Below are 18,296 nucleotides of genomic sequence, written 5' to 3' on the forward strand. Positions count from 1 at the left end.
GGGTGACCTTGTGCAAGATTCAGGGGACAGTAATGGCAAGCCTCCTTTGAACAAATATGGTCAATATAAGGTTCACCATAGGTTGGAAATGACTTGAAGGCACACAACAGCAGCATTCCCTCCCACCTCAAATCTACTGGCCACATGTCAAGTAGCCATGCTGGCTGATGGTTTCAGTGTTATGGTTACTTTTCATCTCCAGACTCCTGATCCATCTTAAAGGGAGACTTAACTTTAGCAGTAGCAGCCATGTCAGTATGGTAGTGACCCTGGGCTGGCATTTAGGTTGCACTTTAAAGAGGTTATCCAAGCTGTTGGGTATTTAGGGGCCATGTTTCTTCGTGGATGTTATTATCTTTCTTTAAAGGCTACATTTCTCACTAGGGCTGTATCTACACTGCAGAATTAATGCAGTTTATCGCCGCATGGCTCCATTGTATGGAATCCTGGGGTTTGTAGTTTGTTGTGTTACCGGAGAACTCTGACAAAGAGGGTTAAATATCTCCCCAAACTATAAATCCCATAATTCCATACTCTTGAGCCGTGGCAGTTAACACAGTCTCACACTGCATTAATTCTGCAGTGTAGATGCAGCCTAAAACCCAGGGTAAATCGATTACCTTACTGACTATAATATGTACAATATGTAAAATTTACATTTGCCTTGTTCTTACATTCTACTGTATTTCCGCATGTGTAATTCATCTCTTGTATGTTCCCTTTCCTATTAGAAAAATAAACTGGTATGCACAATGTCAGGTCAACTTAGATCTTAAAATTTTTATTTCTCATAACATGGTCAAGGAAATGGAAGCATCAGGTTGTGGAACACCAGGTTTTTTGCAGACTATGATGAATCCCAGGACAACGGCAACAAGAGCAACCAGAGAAGATCCCACCATAATCCACAGCATTATTTCCATACCAGGATCATCCAGGGCATCTAGAAAACAGAAGCCATCTGCTCATCAGTGGTGATGTAGAACATTAATCTAGCTTGACTGATGCAAGCAACATGTGGATACTGTTCTAGATTAGCATGAAATCACCACATCATAAAATAATCATAGATCTGAACCACTTTGTCCAACAGAATTGCCAATTTCCTCAGTTCAAGCTTCCTCAGGGCCAAACTGCATTATGATTTAACTGAAACAACCCTACAAGAAACATAACAGGCACAAATCCTACAAACAGATTTTGTCAATGCAATGAGACAGTACCATAGCCAGGATCTTCCAGTCTTGTCTGCCGTTCAAGAGCACTCTTAGACACCTTCTGCACATCAGGAATGAAAACAGGTCCCACTGCTACGTCAGCCTCCTCTTCTATCTTTGAGAAGGCACCTGCAATAGGGGAAGCAGTCCATTATAGGAGAGATGAATTCTCCCTCTTAGGTCAATCTGTTTTAAAGCTGGACTTATCAATATGTAATTTAGACACTGCATTGAACCCACCCTGCAGAAGAGACACATCTCTTTGGAAGCGCCTTCCTGGTGTTCTCCATGACAGCTGGCCTCTTTGGAACTGATCTCCAAAAGACTCACAATCCTTACTTTCACAACAGCTGCAGATTGAGTTGGGGCCTTCAACTGAAGACCATCTGGAAGAACAAAGGAGATGCCGTCAAATCACTCAACTGCCAGAACCAAATTTCCCCATCATTTCCGATCATAAGAAGAGGTATGAATTCAAGACTAGCATCACTGGGAAGTACGGATATAATTTTTTGCTTCCTCTGAAAATTCACAACGAGTCATTTAAAACATTCTTACCACTTCAAAGATGTCTTTGCAAACTGTGCTGTTCTCAAAGATTTCCAGTTTAAGAATTATTCTGTGCAAAATTGTGTACAGGAAGCAGCATTTTCTGCAAAGAAAACAGCATTTTTTTGTCCAGAAAGTATCTGTTTTTCTGTGCAGAACTATTCTCTCACAGAACATGCTATTTTCTTTGCAAAATCACACTGTGCAACTTTTGCAGACAATACATTCTGAACTGCAAAGATTCTTATCAGTTCAGAATTCTTATCAGGGTTTTGGGGCACTTGAGAAATACATTTTTCAACTATTTTTTAAAAAAATATTTTCAAATACAGATATTCTTTTTGTCTCACCTGGAATGTTGTCAGGGCCAGTGCCAATTTTGGCCCTGGACCCCGTTTCTTTTAAAAACCCTGTGTATCAAGTGGTGCCTGGTGCAGCTACCTTCTAGAACCCTGGACTTTCTAGAACCCAGAGCCAGTCCTGCAAGTGCTACTTACGTAGTATTTGTTTTGTTGAAATAGCATGCCTTGTTTGAAGGATCTGGGGCTTGATCAGCTGCTGTGACTTTCAGATGACAGTGGATATAGACCTGCAGAGCAACAGGAATTAAAAAGTTTCCTTGGGGAGGCTATTGAAATGTGCTGTCAGGCGGTACATTCATGTGGCGCCACTAGCTTAATGATGCTGAAAGCACAGGGCTGGTGTTATGCTCAAGTAAGTCATGCTTATATTGTAAGATGGACCTGAAAAGTGTTGCCATATGAAATATTCTTGCAGACTACCCCATTCCATCACCAGCTGACTTCTGTGCCCACTGAATATCCTCAGGCCCCATTGAATCATCTTTTTGAGTTCCTCCAGAATTCTTCCCAGAAAGATGTGTAGATTTTTGTCTCCCCTCATCCTATCAAACATCCCTTTTTCTGCAGGGATGATACCACCTTGTCTTCAGTACAGCTCACAACTTGGAGAAACAATTGGAATTGCCTTTTGTCTTTTCACCTGCAGACAAATCTCTTTTTATTCAGACAGGTCTTTGGCACCTCACTTGAGCCTTTCAGCTAGGTATCACTGCATTAAAAACAACAACAACAACAAAACCCTAGTGTCTAAATTGTGTCTTTTATGAATTCGAACTATTGTGGGATATGTGGAGTCCCATTCTTGAGAGAAAGATATACACAGTGGCATCCCTAGTAGGGTCGAGGTGGTGTGGACCATACTGGGTAACACCATCAGAGGGGGTGACACCAGGTAGCAGTGAGGTGTCCCAAAGCCCCTTCCCAGAAAGAAAAGAGGGACACTCCTTGGTGTGCTACTCCCCTTTCAGGGGGGATGATGGTGATGAAGCTGCTCCCCCTCCTGATTTGTTTGGCTCCTTTCCACCATTGTCCTCTGGGTGGGTTGATGGGATGTTTGCTATGATTTCCTCTTTCCTTGACTGTGGAGATCTTTTTGCTGGGCTGGGCCCTGGGGGGTGGGGGAGGGAAGGAAGTGACAACAGGGGATGCTGGGTTCTGCTGGGTGAGACCCAATCTCCTCCCATGCCCTGATCCCAGAAGCTCCATGGAGGTGACACCATGCATCACTGCACTGGGTGACACCAACCCTAGTGATGCCACTGGATATACCTCCATGAAAACAGATCATTCCGAATCTCATAGCATCTCTCTCACCAAGCCCTGGGGGTCCACTGCAAACTTGAAGACATCTAAGTTGAACTGGAGGGAGTTCTTCTTAGGTCTTGGGGCCAGGAAGGTTGAAGTGGAATCAGGCCAGCTCCCATCGATTAAACATCTAGACACAGAAGAGCTTCAGATTAGTGCAGTTCTGGCCAAAGGAAAGAACGAAACCCCTTTTAGGCAGCAGCTGGTGATCCCTCATTGTACAATGCCTGGAAAAGTGTTTACACTGCTCTCCAGTTCTCAGTCTTTTACTGAACTGAACTGAACAAGAACAAATCCTTCCATAGTGTTATCTGCCCAAAGCATTAATTCATCAGCTGCTATGACACTTTGGCCTCTGACTGAGGTGTGGGGAACCCATGATCCTGGGCTGTAACTTCCACCATTTTTCACCATTTGCTAGGCTGGCTAAGGTTGACAGGAGCTGTAGTCCAATAACATCATAATGTGTGTGTGTGTGTGACACATTTGTGTAATCTTGTTCTCAACTCAGCCATCAATCCAGTGTAACATTGGTGCATAAATGCTTACCCATTGTAGTCAATGACCACATGCTGGGGACTAGAATCTCTGTCTGGACTTAAGGTGGCCACACAGCTGTCAATGAAAAGTCTTAGAGGGATGGGATCCTCTGTGTTCACGTCAGCCTGGACATGAATCACATCCCCAAGTTGGTACCTCCTGGAAGCTCTTTCTGCACTCCAGTCATCTGAGAAAAAAGGTAGTTTAGTGCAGTGGGTACACTGTATACTGTAGTCAATGGGTGAAAAATGTGCAGCATTCCAGAAACTGCTGAACTGCTACTTCCAGCATTCCTGACCATTCAGCCTGCTTGCCAGGTCTGCTGGAAGTTGCAGTCCAACACCATTTATGGCCCTGTAACAGAGGGCAGAAAGGGTGCAGCAGTAACCAGAGGCAGAGTTTGCATGTTTCTTTACTATACACACAACTGTACTAGAGCTTTCAGAGATATGAACTTCTTCCTAATGTTTAAGTGGAATCTCTTTTCCTGTACCTTGCATCCATTGCTGCATCCTAGTCTCTGGAGCAGCAGAAAACAAGCTTGCCCCATCCTCAATATGACATCCCTCATATTGGCAACCCTAACAGTCAGCTGTGATACTAAAAGTTGAGTCTTGCTTATCTGGAGGTCCAAAATCCAAAATATTCCAAAATTTTAAAGACCAAAAGCTATCCACATGGGTGACTGAGACAGTAACACCTTTGCTTTCTGATGGTTCAATTTAAACTCACAATGTGCTTCATGTTCAAAATTATTCAAAAGATTGTATTTAATTTACTGCAAAGCTATGTGTATACTATGAAAAACGAATGAATGTCACGTTTAGACTTGGGTCCCAGCTCCAAGATATCTCATTATGTATATGCAAATATTCCCAAATCCAAAAAACTCTGAAATCCAAAATATTTTTGGTTCCAAGCATTTCAGATAAAGAGAGACTCAGTCTGTATTGGTATTACTGCTGACTAAAAATAGAAGCAGTTCCATATATATATATATATATATGTGTGTGTGTGTGTGTGTGTGTGTGTGTGTGTATCAGATGAACTATGAAGCCCTCCAAGATTCTGATGGAGACCAGCTCCCAGCACCCCACTGACTAGGCTGACTTTGGCTTATGGGAGTTATATTCCAACACAATTCCCATCTTGAAATAAGGTAATCAAATGCAAGGAGCTCAATGCTCTTTCTTATGTCTTAAATATTGTACCTGCTGAACATATGGAGTTTCTAAAACTTCAGGTGTTATGCCCTTTGTACCTGCCCACAAGGAGATGGGAGCCAAGAACTCTCCTTTTGGCTTTTGAGAGGATAACTAGCCAAGTGGCCACCTACCATTCATGAGGCGCAAGGAAAAGGTCAGCCTCTGTTCTGCTGAAATGGATGAGCTGAAGGGAACCCATGTTGGCTTGATGGCTTTGCTGCTCACATTGTCTTTCCTAAAAAAGAGAAATCTGAGCTGCCAAACAAAATTCCTAGAGGAGCCCAATAAGAGCAACAGGAAGGTCCTTCACCTTGGATAGTGACACTTTATAGGAACTTCAGCTGGGCTGGTCCTGATGACAACAGGGTTGTTTCCAGAATTCGGGTGATAGTAGAGGCTTATGCTGTAGACTAGGGACTCCAGAGTCATCTGGGATAAATCGGGTACAAATAAAAGTTAAGATTGTGAGACAGTTGTCACTTAAGAAATCAAAGTGCTCCACATTGGGAAGCCATTTGGTTTAGCCTTCTACTCAATGTTCTTCCATCTATGGATTATGTGATAATAGGGACTTACTTCATGCATCTCCATGCCAATACCAAGACGTTTCACTCAACCAACATTTAAAATTGCTGGTGGTCGGGTGGGCTGGGCTACAATCAACCCTCCACATTTGTGGCTTTGACTTTTGTGGATTTGATTATTCATGAACTTGAGTAATTGTGTTCTCTCTAGGAATCTCTAGGTCCTCTAGCATGACTCTGCCAGAGGTTGACCATAGAGTTGTTATGGAAAACCTAGAGATTCCTAGAGGAAACACTTCTTTAAGCATTTGTAGGTCCTCCAATGCAATTCTATGGTCAACGTCTGGTGGATGTTGCCCACAGAGTAGCAATGGAGGACCTAGAGATTCCTAGAAAGGTGTTCTCTCAGGTAAAAAAAAAATCATGGGTTTTTTTTAGTTGTGGTTTTTCCACTTTCATGAAGAGTCCAGTGCCCTTAACCCCAGTGAACCCCAAAGCTAGTTGAGGGACTCTGCAATTTCAAGGAATTTCTTCCTATTCTTTTTGCAGTTCAGCTTACCTGCAAAGTGCTGCCACACTCATGGAGTCCAACATCAAAGATCACAGCGTCCTCTGCAGCATCAAAAGAGGTGGGTTGACAACTAGAAATGCCCAAGGTCAAGTCAGTAGCTTGGATGAGCCTCCCAGTCCCAAAAAAGTCCCTTTTGACAGTCACCACCACCTGAGCTTCCCCACACTGTACAGTCACCGGTTGCAAACTGGACAAAGCCCTTGGCTGGGAGACATCTACCCAAGCCCAGGGTGAGGACTGGCCCAAAGAAGGTCCATAGGGCTGTTTCATAGAGGGTGAAGTTGTGGCAGAAGGCCCCCAAACCACTGGGTTCTTTGAAGCAAAATCCCAGGGGTCACGGGGAACCACCACATTGACTACACAACAGAAAAGAACACATGCCAAACTTGCTGAAAAGCCCATTTCTCCTGAACTATGTAGTCCTACCATAAGATACCATTAGCCAAATGGGAATCCTTTATACTCTGCACTGCAAGCCTGTTCGCACCTGCCTTGAGTAACCATCAACATTTCTTTTTGATTCTTCCAGCCTGGGCTCAGTTCAGCATAGGAATCTGCTCAAGGTGTAGTCAAAAGAATCTGTTTCAGCTGTAAAAGGTGTTTCTTGCCTTTTAAGCAAATTCTTTTTTCTGTCATAATCATCATCATCTCCTCCTCCCCATCACCACCTCAAACAAGACTCAGATACAGTGTAGATAAGACCTTAGAATCATGTGATCTTTTCAACTGCAACCTTCCCCCCAAAGAAACATTTCTCACCATCACCATGTTGGCTAGGATGCTGGGACCTGCAATACAGAAGTCTCTGGAGGGCTGGATGCTTACCACCTGTAATCTAGAAGCCCTACCAATCTACAAATCCCAGGATTCTGTAGGATAGTCATGGCAGTTACAGTGGTGTCAAACTGCTTTAATTTTGCAACAAGTTCCTGCAATGCAATATCTTTACCTAAAGTTGAGAATGCACGTCACCTTGTAACATATTTACCCAACATCTACCAAAAGGTCCAAATTCCACTCAGCAGCATACTTAACACAGAGAGAAACTGCTTAACATACAGATAAACTGTCGAACAATTAAGCTACAGGGGATAACCTAGGTACTGTATATAGTAATGAAACCTAGTGAATCCAGTAATTCATACAGCTGCAACCTTCCAATTCTGATGGCCAGGATCTCTCTCAAAGCTTGTGCCACATCAGTTGGCACCATCGCTGCCCAGCATGCCAAGCTCTTCCCAGATCATCAGTGCAAGCAGAAGTTGACAGACCCACTTTTCTTCGAGGCTTCTTTTCAGGTTGTGTGGCAATTTGTCAGGTGTGACTTTAGATTTAAGCTCCCTGCACTGACAAAGTGTTGGTTTAGGTGACCCTTACGGGTACCACCCACTTCTCCACTTCCATGATCCTACCACTGGATGTGACCCTGCCTGACACACAGAGACACACATAATACATCTCCCCCACCACAATAAATTTTCACAGAGTCAGAACAGATTATGAAAGGACTGTCCCCTTTATTGATCAGCTTACCGTAATGTGCAATCAATTCAAATGGGACAAATGCTGTAGGAAAGCATCACACTGGCAATCTCTCCCCACACCACCAGTGCCATTGTACCCAGCCAGAGATGGTATGGCAAGACAGGCATTGAGAAGAGGGCGGTTCCTCTTCCTATGGAAAAGAAGCTGCCAAGTGGTGGCCAAATGAAAGAAGCTGAAATAAAGAAAGAAGCAAGCAAGCTTGCATATTGATATTCTAGCATAAAATTGTGTCTCTGAATTTTGACTTAGTCTCCCTTATCCAGAATTCCAAAATACTGCAAAATCCAAAATTGCCCCATGGGTGGCTGAGCTAGTGATACCTTTGCTATTAAAAATATTGTGTACAAAATTACCTACTGGCTAGGTGTATAAAGTGTAAAGTGGTTTGAGTGTTGGACTATGACTCAGGACACAGGGTTCAATTCCCACGCAGCCATGAAAGCTCAGCTTCAGGGGAAGGCAGTGGCAAGCCTCCTCTGATCAAATCTGGCTAGGAAATCCCCATGATAGATTCACCATAGGGTCATCAAAGGTTGGAATTGACTTGAAGGTGCACACACACACATTGAAATGTGCTATTAGGGTCGCTAGCTAAATGATGCCGAAAGCACACATCTGGTGGTATGCTCAAGTCATTTTTATATTGTAAGAGGTACCTGAAAAGTGTTGCCATGATAGATTTGCGTTAGGGTTGCCATAAGTCAGAAATGGCTTGAAGGCACACAGCGACAAGAATAATAGCAAACCATAAATGAATTTCATGTTTAGATTTGGGCCCTGTCTCCAAGAGTTCTCATGATGTATATGCAAATATTCCAAAATCTAATAAAATAAAATAAATCCCAAATCTCAAACACCTGTGATCCCAAGCATTCTGGATAAGGGAGACTTGACCTGTGTGTATTTCATACTGTTGTGTATTCATTGCAGCATTACTAATATATTGCACACCTGGAAATCTCCTGGAAGAATTGGAGAGCATGATGACAGTAGCAGCAGCACCAGTCCCTGCCTGGCCCTGCTTACTGTGGTACACCTCTCCCTTTAAAGCCACGCTGCCCGCATCTGCTACGCTGCCCACGTCCCCTGCCACTCTGCCCACCCCTGTGATGCCCCCTAGCCACAGCACCAGCATACCTTCCAGGAACAGCGTCAGCTGGGTGTAAAGCTTCTTGGATCAAGGGGGACAACTGGGTGATCTCGCTGTTCATATTCCTCCCCAGGTCCATGAGAGACGCCAGAGACTCATGTACTTCCTTGAACTCCTCTGCCACGCTACTATTCTGCCTTTCTATGGCAATCTTAAAACTTTCCAGCTGTGCTGACAAGGTGCCCATATATCCATAGAAAATGTGGAGAACTTCCCGGAAAGCCTCTTGCCACGTCTGGACCCCTTCTAGCCACCCCCAGTCCACCGGAGCCCAAAGTGGATATATATACTGAGGCAATTGTACTGGAAGCTGGGAATTTGGGGCATGTGATAAAAGTGTTGGGTCAACTCCTCCCTCAATCTCCTGGCACCCTTCGGCCTCTAAGGGCTGCTCCTGGAACATGAGATCCTCAGCTGTGGGAGGATCATGGCTTTCTCCCAACCACCCTTGCTGCTCTTCCTCCTCCTCCTCCATTATGTTGACTGTTGTCCTGCCACTCCCATCTTCAGATGACCCATTGTTCTGGCCACTCCTGGGCAACAGCCGTCCACTGCTGTGACCAAGATTAAAGTCCTTGGCATCATATCCCTCTGCTAGTTGAGGGGGTGGCTCTGTGTATGGGTCTTCGCAAGCATAGAACTCCTTGTGGACAATGTCCAATTGCCTTGGAGACTGCTCATACAACCGTGGAAGAGATAAGTCCAACACAGGGGAAGGGGGCATGCTTGGGAGGATTTCGGTAGGAGTGGATTGCCTGGCTTGGCATGGTGGCTGGACCCTTAAAGTATGTTGTTCCTCTGTAGAGAGTCCTCCTAGCCCATCAAGGTCATCAGAAGAAGGTCCTCCCAGTGTCAGTGATCCTGCAAGAAAAGGCAGGAGGTATTAATACAGTCACTTCGCTCTCTCCGACAGGAAGAATAGAGAGATTGCCACCATCTATGCTGGTGCCAATCGCCCATGGAGTATATTCATGCCCACCATCAGGAGGCATCTACATTGTATAAATGATGCTATTTCAATCCACTTTAATTACCATGGCACCATCCTACAAAATCCTGGAGTCTGTAGTTTTGGGGGGCACCAGCACTCTTTGATAGAGAAGGTGAAAGACCTTGTAAAACTACATATCTTGGGATTCCATAGGATGGAGTTACAGCACTTAAAGTAGTGTCAAACTGCATTATTTCTTTGGTGGGAAGCCACTGTGTTGTTGTTGTTGTTGTTGCATGCCTTCAAGTCATTTGTGACTTATGGCAACCCTAAGGCAAACAGGGTTTCCTTGGCAAGATTTGTTCAGACAGGATTTGCCTTTGCCTTCCTCTGAGGCTCAGGGAATGTGACTTGCCCAAGATCACTCAGTGGGTTTCCATGGCCAAGTGGGGATTCAAACCCCAGTATCCAGAGTTATCATCCAATGCTGACTCTCTTATTTTACTCGAAAGAAGAGATATTGAAAACTGGGTGGTAATTCTCTAGTATGATGGGATTCAGGGAAGGTTTTTTTCAGTAATAGCCTTGTTGCCATCTCTGGTCACCCACTGCTGTAGGAGCTGCAAATTTCAATGAGTCTAAACTAAATCCAAATTGCAAATCTCAATGAGTCTGTGACAAGAGAACTATAGGACCATCCAGCAAAGAACATCCCATCCAGCACATAAAATTAGCTTCAGAGTGTGATCTGCTGCATGGTTGGCACCAGATACTATTTAGGAATGACCCAAGTAGTCAACCAGGAGGACATGAAATCCTGCGCTGCTCCTGACAAAGTGGTCACAGTGGGAACTACCGTTTCCAGAATTCCATGGCATTGAGCCATAGCAGTTGAAGTGGTGTCAAACAGGAGTATATCTGCAGTGTGGATGCAGCCAAAGTGAGTCTAAGCAGGAGGGGTCTCTGTGCAGCAAACATCCCAAGGAAGTCACATAGTCCATTGACTTGGTTACCAAAGGCATTTATGACCATGCACTTCAAAGGGTAGTAAAAGCAAATGGGGAGGTTTATAGATGAGGGGAAACAGAAGGATTTCACATGCAGGAAATGCTACTCTATCTAAACCCCTGTTGCTCTAAACAGCAGGAGGAATGGGGCGAGAGGGAGAATCTGGAATTTTTCCAACACATTCACAATATTGGACAATATTGGAATTTATTATTTATTTTACTTTATTGTCTTATATCCCACCTTTCTCCCAATACAGGGACTCAAGGCGGCGAACAATAAGCAACAACATTTGGGTCACATACATAATATTAATGCAGGGCTGAATCATGACTGCATGATCCCACCCTTGAATTAAACTTTGTAGTCTAACTTCAGAGGGATCATTAGACTGCCTTCACCATGAAACATTCCCTTGGTTTGTCTTTCCCTTTAGCCCCTTCCCTGACTCCAAAAGACTGGAGGAAAAGGAATGTGCTGTGTACCTGCATCAGAGATCTCTGTAGATGAACTGTCTCTCCTCTGGTAACTGATGGTGCTTCCTTCTGTGTTATCTGCGCTTCTTGTGGCCTGGCCACATCCTGCAGATTCAGAGCCAGTCCCCGGTTGTTCCAGCAAACTGCAGCTTGCAGGGCTGACTGGTTCTTCTATCCCTTCACTTGCCTCCCATTCAGTTTTGATCACTTTTGGTGGAGTCGGAGTGGCCGTTTCGTCTCCTAAATACGTCCTTTTCGCTGGCGATTTTACAACATGGTCCTAGAGAAGAAGGACAAAGCAGTAGTATGTGTGTGTGTGTGTGTACACACACACATGCACATATACCACATTCACTTCCGTGCTAACATTCTCTGAAGATAGCAGCCACAGATGCTGGTCAAACATCAGGAATAAACTCTTCCAGATCATGGCCAGAGAGCCCAGAATACCCACAAAAAACCATATGCGACGTATCTTACACACCATATACAAACATATTATAACATAATACAACATTAAAAAAACCAACCAACACAACAAAATAATACCACTACTATTACATCTGCACATGCGTTCATTTCCCATTAGTTTCCCTGAGTTTCTGGGATTTAATACTCTTTCCCCCCCCCCCATTGATTTCTGAATATTCATAAATTACAGCTGGGGATGATGGGAGTTGCAGTCCAACTTATCTGGAGGTTGCCAAGCTGATGTATAGCCACCTAATAACATCTCACCTGCCCAGATGTCATTTCAAGTGTCGATGGAACATCTTCTAAAAGAAAGAGTATAAAGTGATGGCTTTAAAAAATGGGATACTGGAATACTGTAGTTTTAATTCTTTTTTAGGCTACGTATGCAAAAGCCTTGTTTGTCACACCTCAGAATGAGTATCTGTACTTGTAAAGTAAGATAACATTTTATGCACCTAATGAAAGAAATCTAGTTCACAAAAGTGCATGCAGTAAGAGAAGTATATAGCTTGGAATAGTTAATAATAATAATAATAATAATAATAATAATAATAATAATAATAATAAATAATCTGCGGTAGTAAATTGAAGTCCACAAAAGCTCATGCTGCCAATTTTTTTCTTTCTGTTAGTCTCAAAGGTGCTACAAGATCTCTCTATGTACTGATTCTACAGATTAACACAGCTATATCTTTGTATTATTGTTATTATTGGATAATAATATGAGATTATTCAGAATATGGGATTATTGTGTGTGTTTATGTGTCTTCAAGATGCCTGTTGACTATTATTATTATTATTATTATTATTATTATTATTATTTCTATTTCATGCCTCTCCCTACGGATCGAGGTGGGATCACAACCGATAAAATACACACAGAGCGTACAAATGTTTACAACAATAAAATTCCCATAAAAATTAACCTCATAATACAATACAATACAATATAGTATAGTATAAAATACAATAGCCAAACCAGAGTTGGGATTCATATCTTATATAGCCGGGAATAGGGAAAAAGATGGATATGTTGCTCATGTCAGCTCTGGTGGGAAAGCCATTCTTAGGCAAGGATACTCCAAGATGGTTTTGCCAGTTCCTTCTTCTGAAATACTCTATAGCTGTGGTTCTTAACTCATGGCTTGGGGACCTCCAGGAGGGCCACAGTGTCCTCACAATGGGTCTGCAAAGTATTAAAGGATGCTCTAACCCACCTCTTCCCTGCATCAGAGTCAAGGTAAAGGCTGGCCAGCTATGCCTGTATATTATTTTAAAATCTTAAATTTTGCCCATGTTTCTACACATGTCTGCGGATGCACACATGTTGTACCCATACAAACAAATGAAACTCTTTCTAATGAAAAATAAAATGTTTGGTTACCCTAGCCTAGCATTGTCCATTGCAGAGCTGGCTAACTGCATCAGGGGTGGGAGATGATTTTCATTCTGTCACTCTAATGGACAGTGGTTTGGATGATACTGGGATGACTTTATGCCTAAAAAGGATTAATTAATTTGTGGTTATCCCACAGAGCTTTAAAAGGGTTAGGGGACTCCATTTGACCTATGTGCTGAACTTTCCCCATCTGTGGTCTAAATGTAACTGACATTGGTTCTCTACTGTCTAAACAACCACTTCCCAGCTTTGTGTATTTTCCTTTGTGATGTCAGGATTTGAACCCGGAGCCACTTGCCTACAAAGCAGAAGGACCATTCTTGAATTGGAAATGCTTATACATCATCCTACCCAATCTCAATCACAGCCATGACCAAATATCATCCATTTCTTTCAGCGGGGGGGGGGGGGGGGGGAGGGTCTTACCTTTGTCTTTGGTCACCCTTTCAAACAAAGCCTGGAGCTGTTTTTTAACCTCTACAGAGTCTGCTGCTTCAATCTGGGAGTCCACAGCTGGTGGTTGTTTCTGTTGGAGGTTTTCCAGAGAGCCTCGGATGAAGGGATGCATCTCCAAGAACTGTTGGTCAGAGGCATAGAGGCCCATCTTCTCCACCAGCTTTACACTGGAGTCCAGTCGCTTGAGCACACCCTCCAAGTCCTGTAGCTTCATCTCCACATCTTGGATTTGTTGTTTGTGTTGCTCCGCAATTTCCTCTAGGAATGTCGCCTCCTTCTCTCGCAGCACCTGTACCATCTCCTCCACCTTTTGACGGATTTGTTCTTTGGTCTTCTGATTCACATCCTCCATTTCCTTGCGCTGTTCCTCGAGATTGGTCCTGGTGTCCTCAAAGCTCTGCTTCTTCTCCTTCAACTCCACGCTCATGGCCTGGAGTTCTTCTTGCCTCTTCTGGATTTCTTCTCTGATATCACACTGCTTCCCCACATGCCCAAAGTCCAGCACTGCACAAGTGCAGCACAAGAACTGCTGGCATTCTTTGCAGTAGATGCTGTGAATCAAATACAGGTGGCCCTTAGTATCTGGTGGGGTTCGGTTCCAGGACCTCCCGTAGATACCAAAATCCATGGATGCTCAAGTTGGATTAAATACAGTTCGCCCTCTGCATATGGAACTTTGATTTCTGCGGATTTGAATATTTGCAGTTTTGATTAATATGTTCTCTCTAGGAATCTTTAAGTCATTTAACACAACTCTGCCAGAGGTTGACCATAGAGTTGTACCAGAGAACCTAGAAGTTCCTAGAGAAAACACTTCTATAGGCATTTTGTAGGTCCTCTGGCATAATTCTATGATCAGCGTCTGGCAGATGTTGACCACAGAGTTGCACTGGATGACTTGGAGATTCCTAGAGAGGTTTTTTCCTCAGGTAAAAAGGATAGGGTTTTTCGTGGGATTTTCGGGCTCTGTGGCCATGTTCTAGAAGAGTTTATTCCAGACGTTTTGCCAGCATCTGCGGCTGGCATCTTCATCTTCATTCTCTGAAGATGCCAGTCACAGATGTTGGTGAAACGTCAGGAATAAGCTCTTCTAGAACATGGCCACAGAGCCCAAAAAACCCACAAAAAACTATGCATGCTGACTTCACAAAAAGGATAGTTTTTTTTATTTGTGGGTTTTCCACATCCACAGCGGTCCTCCACCCCTAACCTCAGTGAGTACAATGATCACTATACAATGGCATAGTAAAATGGCATTCCTTATATAAAATGGCAAAATCAAGGTTTGCATTTTGAAATGTATTTTAGTTTTGAATATTTTCAAGCTGTGGATGCTTGACTCCATGGATAAAAATCCAAAAAAATCTGTGGATAAGGAGGGCTGACTGTACAATTAAGATCCGTGGCTGATGAGTAGAATCACATCTCTTATTCCATACATGTCCCAAGTGCAGGCCTGGTAAAATATTACTAGTTTCAGGGAGTGGCATCATTAAGGAGGTGCAGGAGGTAAGGACTGCACTGGATGACATCCCAAAAGGGGGTATCACCTGGTGGGAGTGGGACAATACACCCAGAAGGACTAGCATGGCTACTGGGTGAGTGAGAAAGGGCACTTTTCTCTACCTTCAAGGTCTGGCATTACTGTTTTCATGCCCAATCTTGAAGGCCTTTCCGGAGGCTGCTATGGAGGTCACAGTGCACCCACTTCGGCTGTGGTTTGCATGGGTGCGCAGCCAGTTCCCATCATCACCCCAGTCCCACCAACCTCAGTGACACCACTGGCTCAAGGCAGGTCTACACTGCTCAGAATACTCCAGGTTGCTCCCAGAGTATTCTGGGCCCGAAGCTGAAGACTACCTACCTTAGAATCTTTTTCTGGTGTCCTGTCTTGGGGCAGAAGAGCGCACTCTGTTTCCAGTTCTTTGAGAGAAATTTGTGGCTTGTTTCTGCCCGAATATCCCCCAGGAGCCTGGCTTCATGGTTTTCTCCCTTTAGGAATCTCTGGTGGCTTTCAAAACATGAGTGGCAGAGAAATGACGCACAGTCCGAACACCACAACTGGCCTTCTTTCTCACAGTCGCAGGTTAAGTCGTTCCCCTCCATGATCTTCTGGTAGATGCTCAAGGTGGCTTGCAGCTTTGAGAAAAGCAAGTTGTCCTGAAGTTCAGGGAGTTCAGCATTTCGGGAATGTGGGGCTTGGCAGGTAATACAGAAGCCGGTGCATTCAGTTTTCTGAAGGCATTCGGTGCAGAGATTATGAAGGCAAGGCAGGAGTTTGGGGTTCTCAACCTTTGACTGGCATCCCTCACACTGAAGAAACTGGAATTTTTCATCCATCTCCTATGGGGTTGGGATGGGGAAAGGAAAAAGAGATTGGATTACAATGGTGGGATTCATGCACCCTTCCAAAGACATTTGGAATGCAATTCTCAGCATTCTTCACCATTGGCAATCCTGGCTAGGTCTGATGGGAGCTGAAATCAACAACATAGAATTATAGAGTTGGAAGAGATAGGGTAACTGGATATCATAACCACAAAGGAGGACAAGGCACTGTGAAATGTCATACATTCAAGAAAAACATAGGATGTTACAAAATAAATGCTAAAACACAAATATAAATATAAATTCACACTTTTTAGTTATGCTCAAAATGGAGGGTATTTTGGAATTCCTCCTGGACAGAAGGCTGAAATGTAAGACATGTCAGGGAAAAGGAGGACATCTGGTTACCAGATCCCAAGGGCCATCCATTCCTCTGCCATGTAGGAATACACCATCAAAGCACTCCAACAGATGGGCATCCAGCCTCTGTATACAAATCTCTAAAGAAGGAGACTTGATTATATTCTGAGGCAACGTATTTCACTGTTGAACAGCTCTTACTGTCAGGAAGTTCTTCCTAATATAATAAACTACAGCTCTCAGGATTCCCTAGCACTGAGCCAGGGAAGTTAAAGTGGTTTCAGATGGAATTCTGCAGTGTGGTTTGGACCTAAGCCAGTTTGACATCACTTTAACTGCCATGGCTCAATGCTATGGAATTCTGGGAACTGTAGCTTGTGGTGGACCCAGAGCTACCTGACAGGGCAAGCTAAATAACTCAGCAAATTACAAATCCCAGAATTCCATAGCACGGAGCCATGGCAGTTGAAGCACTGTGCTATTTCTGCAGTGCAGATGCAATCCAGTCTCTCTAATTCACACACACACACCCCTTCCTCCTTTCCTTCCTCCTCCTCTGCCTCCTTCCCAAAGTTTCCCCCCTTTTGGGAGAGAAAGAGCTGCGAAAGCAGTGCAATGAGGTTTGGGCACTAACAGGTGCTATACTGTAATTCCAGATTGGTGCAGGAGGGAGTAATGCCATTTTTTTTTGGGGGGGGGACCTTATTCACAGGTATGCCCCATCAATGAAAAGGGACGCTCCAACAGCAGAGCAGCGGCGAAACAGCCACAACATCGTGCAATAATTATTACCAAAACCTCTAGTCTCAACATTTAATAGTAGATTAAAAACCCCGTGATAAAGTCCCCAATTTTGGCAGACCACAGAAAGGGCCCCTGTGCAAAAAGGCCCTGTGGTTTAGCGAAACACATCTTGTGATTCATCTATGAAATGTTGGAGGGGATGATCCTGTTAGTTTCACTCCCAAATATCCCCTTATCTTGGCTTTCTCCTTAAATTTCTTTTTTTGAATCTCCTACTTCCTATTAGTTTATCACTTCCCTAGGTAGGAAAGTGAAGCAAACTGAAATGTTGTGTCTTCCACACATGTCAAAGTCCATGAAACTCCCTTGCTGGCAAATCGTCTCTGCCAAGGCTGATTCAATTCATGTTCTGGACAGACTTTCTACTGCAAGAAAAACTCTGAATCTTACCAGTTTTTCTCTGGGTGGGTGTCTTGGCAATTCACCCTCCTCTTGGGCCATCTTCAGATCTTATGGGCTCCTCACATAAAGATACAATGTTGTGTTCTTGAAAGTTTCTTTTTTGAAGAAGGAAAAAGTTCTTCCCAACCCAGGCAGTTAGTTTCCTGCTAACTTTCAGTATCGTTTTCCCTCCCACTTTCAATTGCAAGGGAAAGACTTGTCACTGGACAGCGGCACAGTGTGGCTTCACGGCTCCAGTAGTACATTAAAAGCTATTGCTCCTGAAATGTGCTTTGAGGGGGAATACAATTCATCATTGCTTGTAAGAATGAGCAATATAGCATTAGTGCTAATTTAAAAACTATGCTTTTAAAAAAGAACTTATAGAAAGTTGGTTTTTTGGCAGTTGGCCCTGTATATCCATGGATTCACACACTCCAAAAAGTAAACCTTAATTTTACCATTTTATATAAGGGCTTACTGGTACATAACTGAATTTCATAGGATTTGAGCATGCACAGATTTTGATATCCATGGAGGGTCCTGGAACCAAAACCCAGCGGATATCAATTGTGCACTGTACAACTCGCAGAACCAGCCAGCCAGCATGCAAAAATATATGGCAAACATGTCCAGTGGATTCTGGGAGGTGCAGTCCAAAATGTGAACATTTCCAAGCTCTGAGGGGAAATTTTGCCCCAAACTCTGTAG

The 18,296-nt window shown here is 43.7% G+C and overlaps 2 protein-coding genes across 2 annotated transcripts; both read right to left on the minus strand.

The window, feature by feature from the left end:
- Positions 1 to 780: 780 nt before the first annotated feature.
- LOC149307196 (zona pellucida sperm-binding protein 3-like) lies at positions 781 to 7,822 on the minus strand. Its single transcript, XM_089538574.1, has 10 exons — positions 7,807 to 7,822; positions 6,262 to 6,314; positions 5,489 to 5,607; positions 5,310 to 5,413; positions 3,983 to 4,160; positions 3,443 to 3,578; positions 2,264 to 2,355; positions 1,458 to 1,603; positions 1,224 to 1,346; positions 781 to 943 (listed from the first exon to the last, which is right to left on the minus strand). The coding sequence occupies exons 3-10, from the start codon at positions 5,605 to 5,607 to the stop codon at positions 789 to 791; spliced, it is 1,053 nt and encodes a 350-aa protein (XP_089394700.1). The 5' UTR covers positions 6,262 to 6,314; positions 7,807 to 7,822; the 3' UTR covers positions 781 to 788.
- On the minus strand, positions 7,797 to 17,661 carry LOC149307197 (uncharacterized). Its single transcript, XM_089538573.1, has 7 exons — positions 17,595 to 17,661; positions 15,577 to 16,055; positions 13,683 to 14,263; positions 12,122 to 12,159; positions 11,393 to 11,663; positions 8,956 to 9,829; positions 7,797 to 7,990 (listed from the first exon to the last, which is right to left on the minus strand). Exons 1-7 carry the CDS (start codon positions 17,643 to 17,645, stop codon positions 7,819 to 7,821), a joined length of 2,466 nt encoding a protein of 821 aa, XP_089394699.1. The 5' UTR covers positions 17,646 to 17,661; the 3' UTR covers positions 7,797 to 7,818.
- Positions 17,662 to 18,296: the final 635 nt, after the last annotated feature.

This window comes from Sceloporus occidentalis, unplaced genomic scaffold, assembly GCF_023333645.1.
Source record: "Sceloporus occidentalis isolate IW3139 unplaced genomic scaffold, rSceOcc1.0.p SCAF_9, whole genome shotgun sequence".
Classification (NCBI taxonomy): Eukaryota; Metazoa; Chordata; class Lepidosauria; order Squamata; family Phrynosomatidae; genus Sceloporus; species Sceloporus occidentalis.

Coding starts and splice junctions, on each gene's coding strand:
- LOC149307196 (XM_089538574.1), bottom strand. CDS start 5,607: ATGACTCTGGAGTCCCTAGTCTACAGCATAAGCCTCTACTATCACCCG. Junction 2,356..3,442: donor CAGTGGACCCCCAGGGCTTG/GTGAGAGAGATG, acceptor GTTGCTCTGCAG/GTCTATATCCACTGTCATCT. Junction 1,604..2,263: donor TTCAACAAAACAAATACTAC/GTAAGTAGCACT, acceptor TTGTTCTTCCAG/ATGGTCTTCAGTTGAAGGCC.
- LOC149307197 (XM_089538573.1), bottom strand. CDS start 17,645: ATGGCCCAAGAGGAGGGTGAATTGCCAAGACACCCACCCAGAGAAAAA. Junction 9,830..11,392: donor TACAGAGATCTCTGATGCAG/GTACACAGCACA, acceptor CTTTTCTTGCAG/GATCACTGACACTGGGAGGA. Junction 7,991..8,955: donor GCTGACGCTGTTCCTGGAAG/GTATGCTGGTGC, acceptor TCTTTATTTCAG/CTTCTTTCATTTGGCCACCA.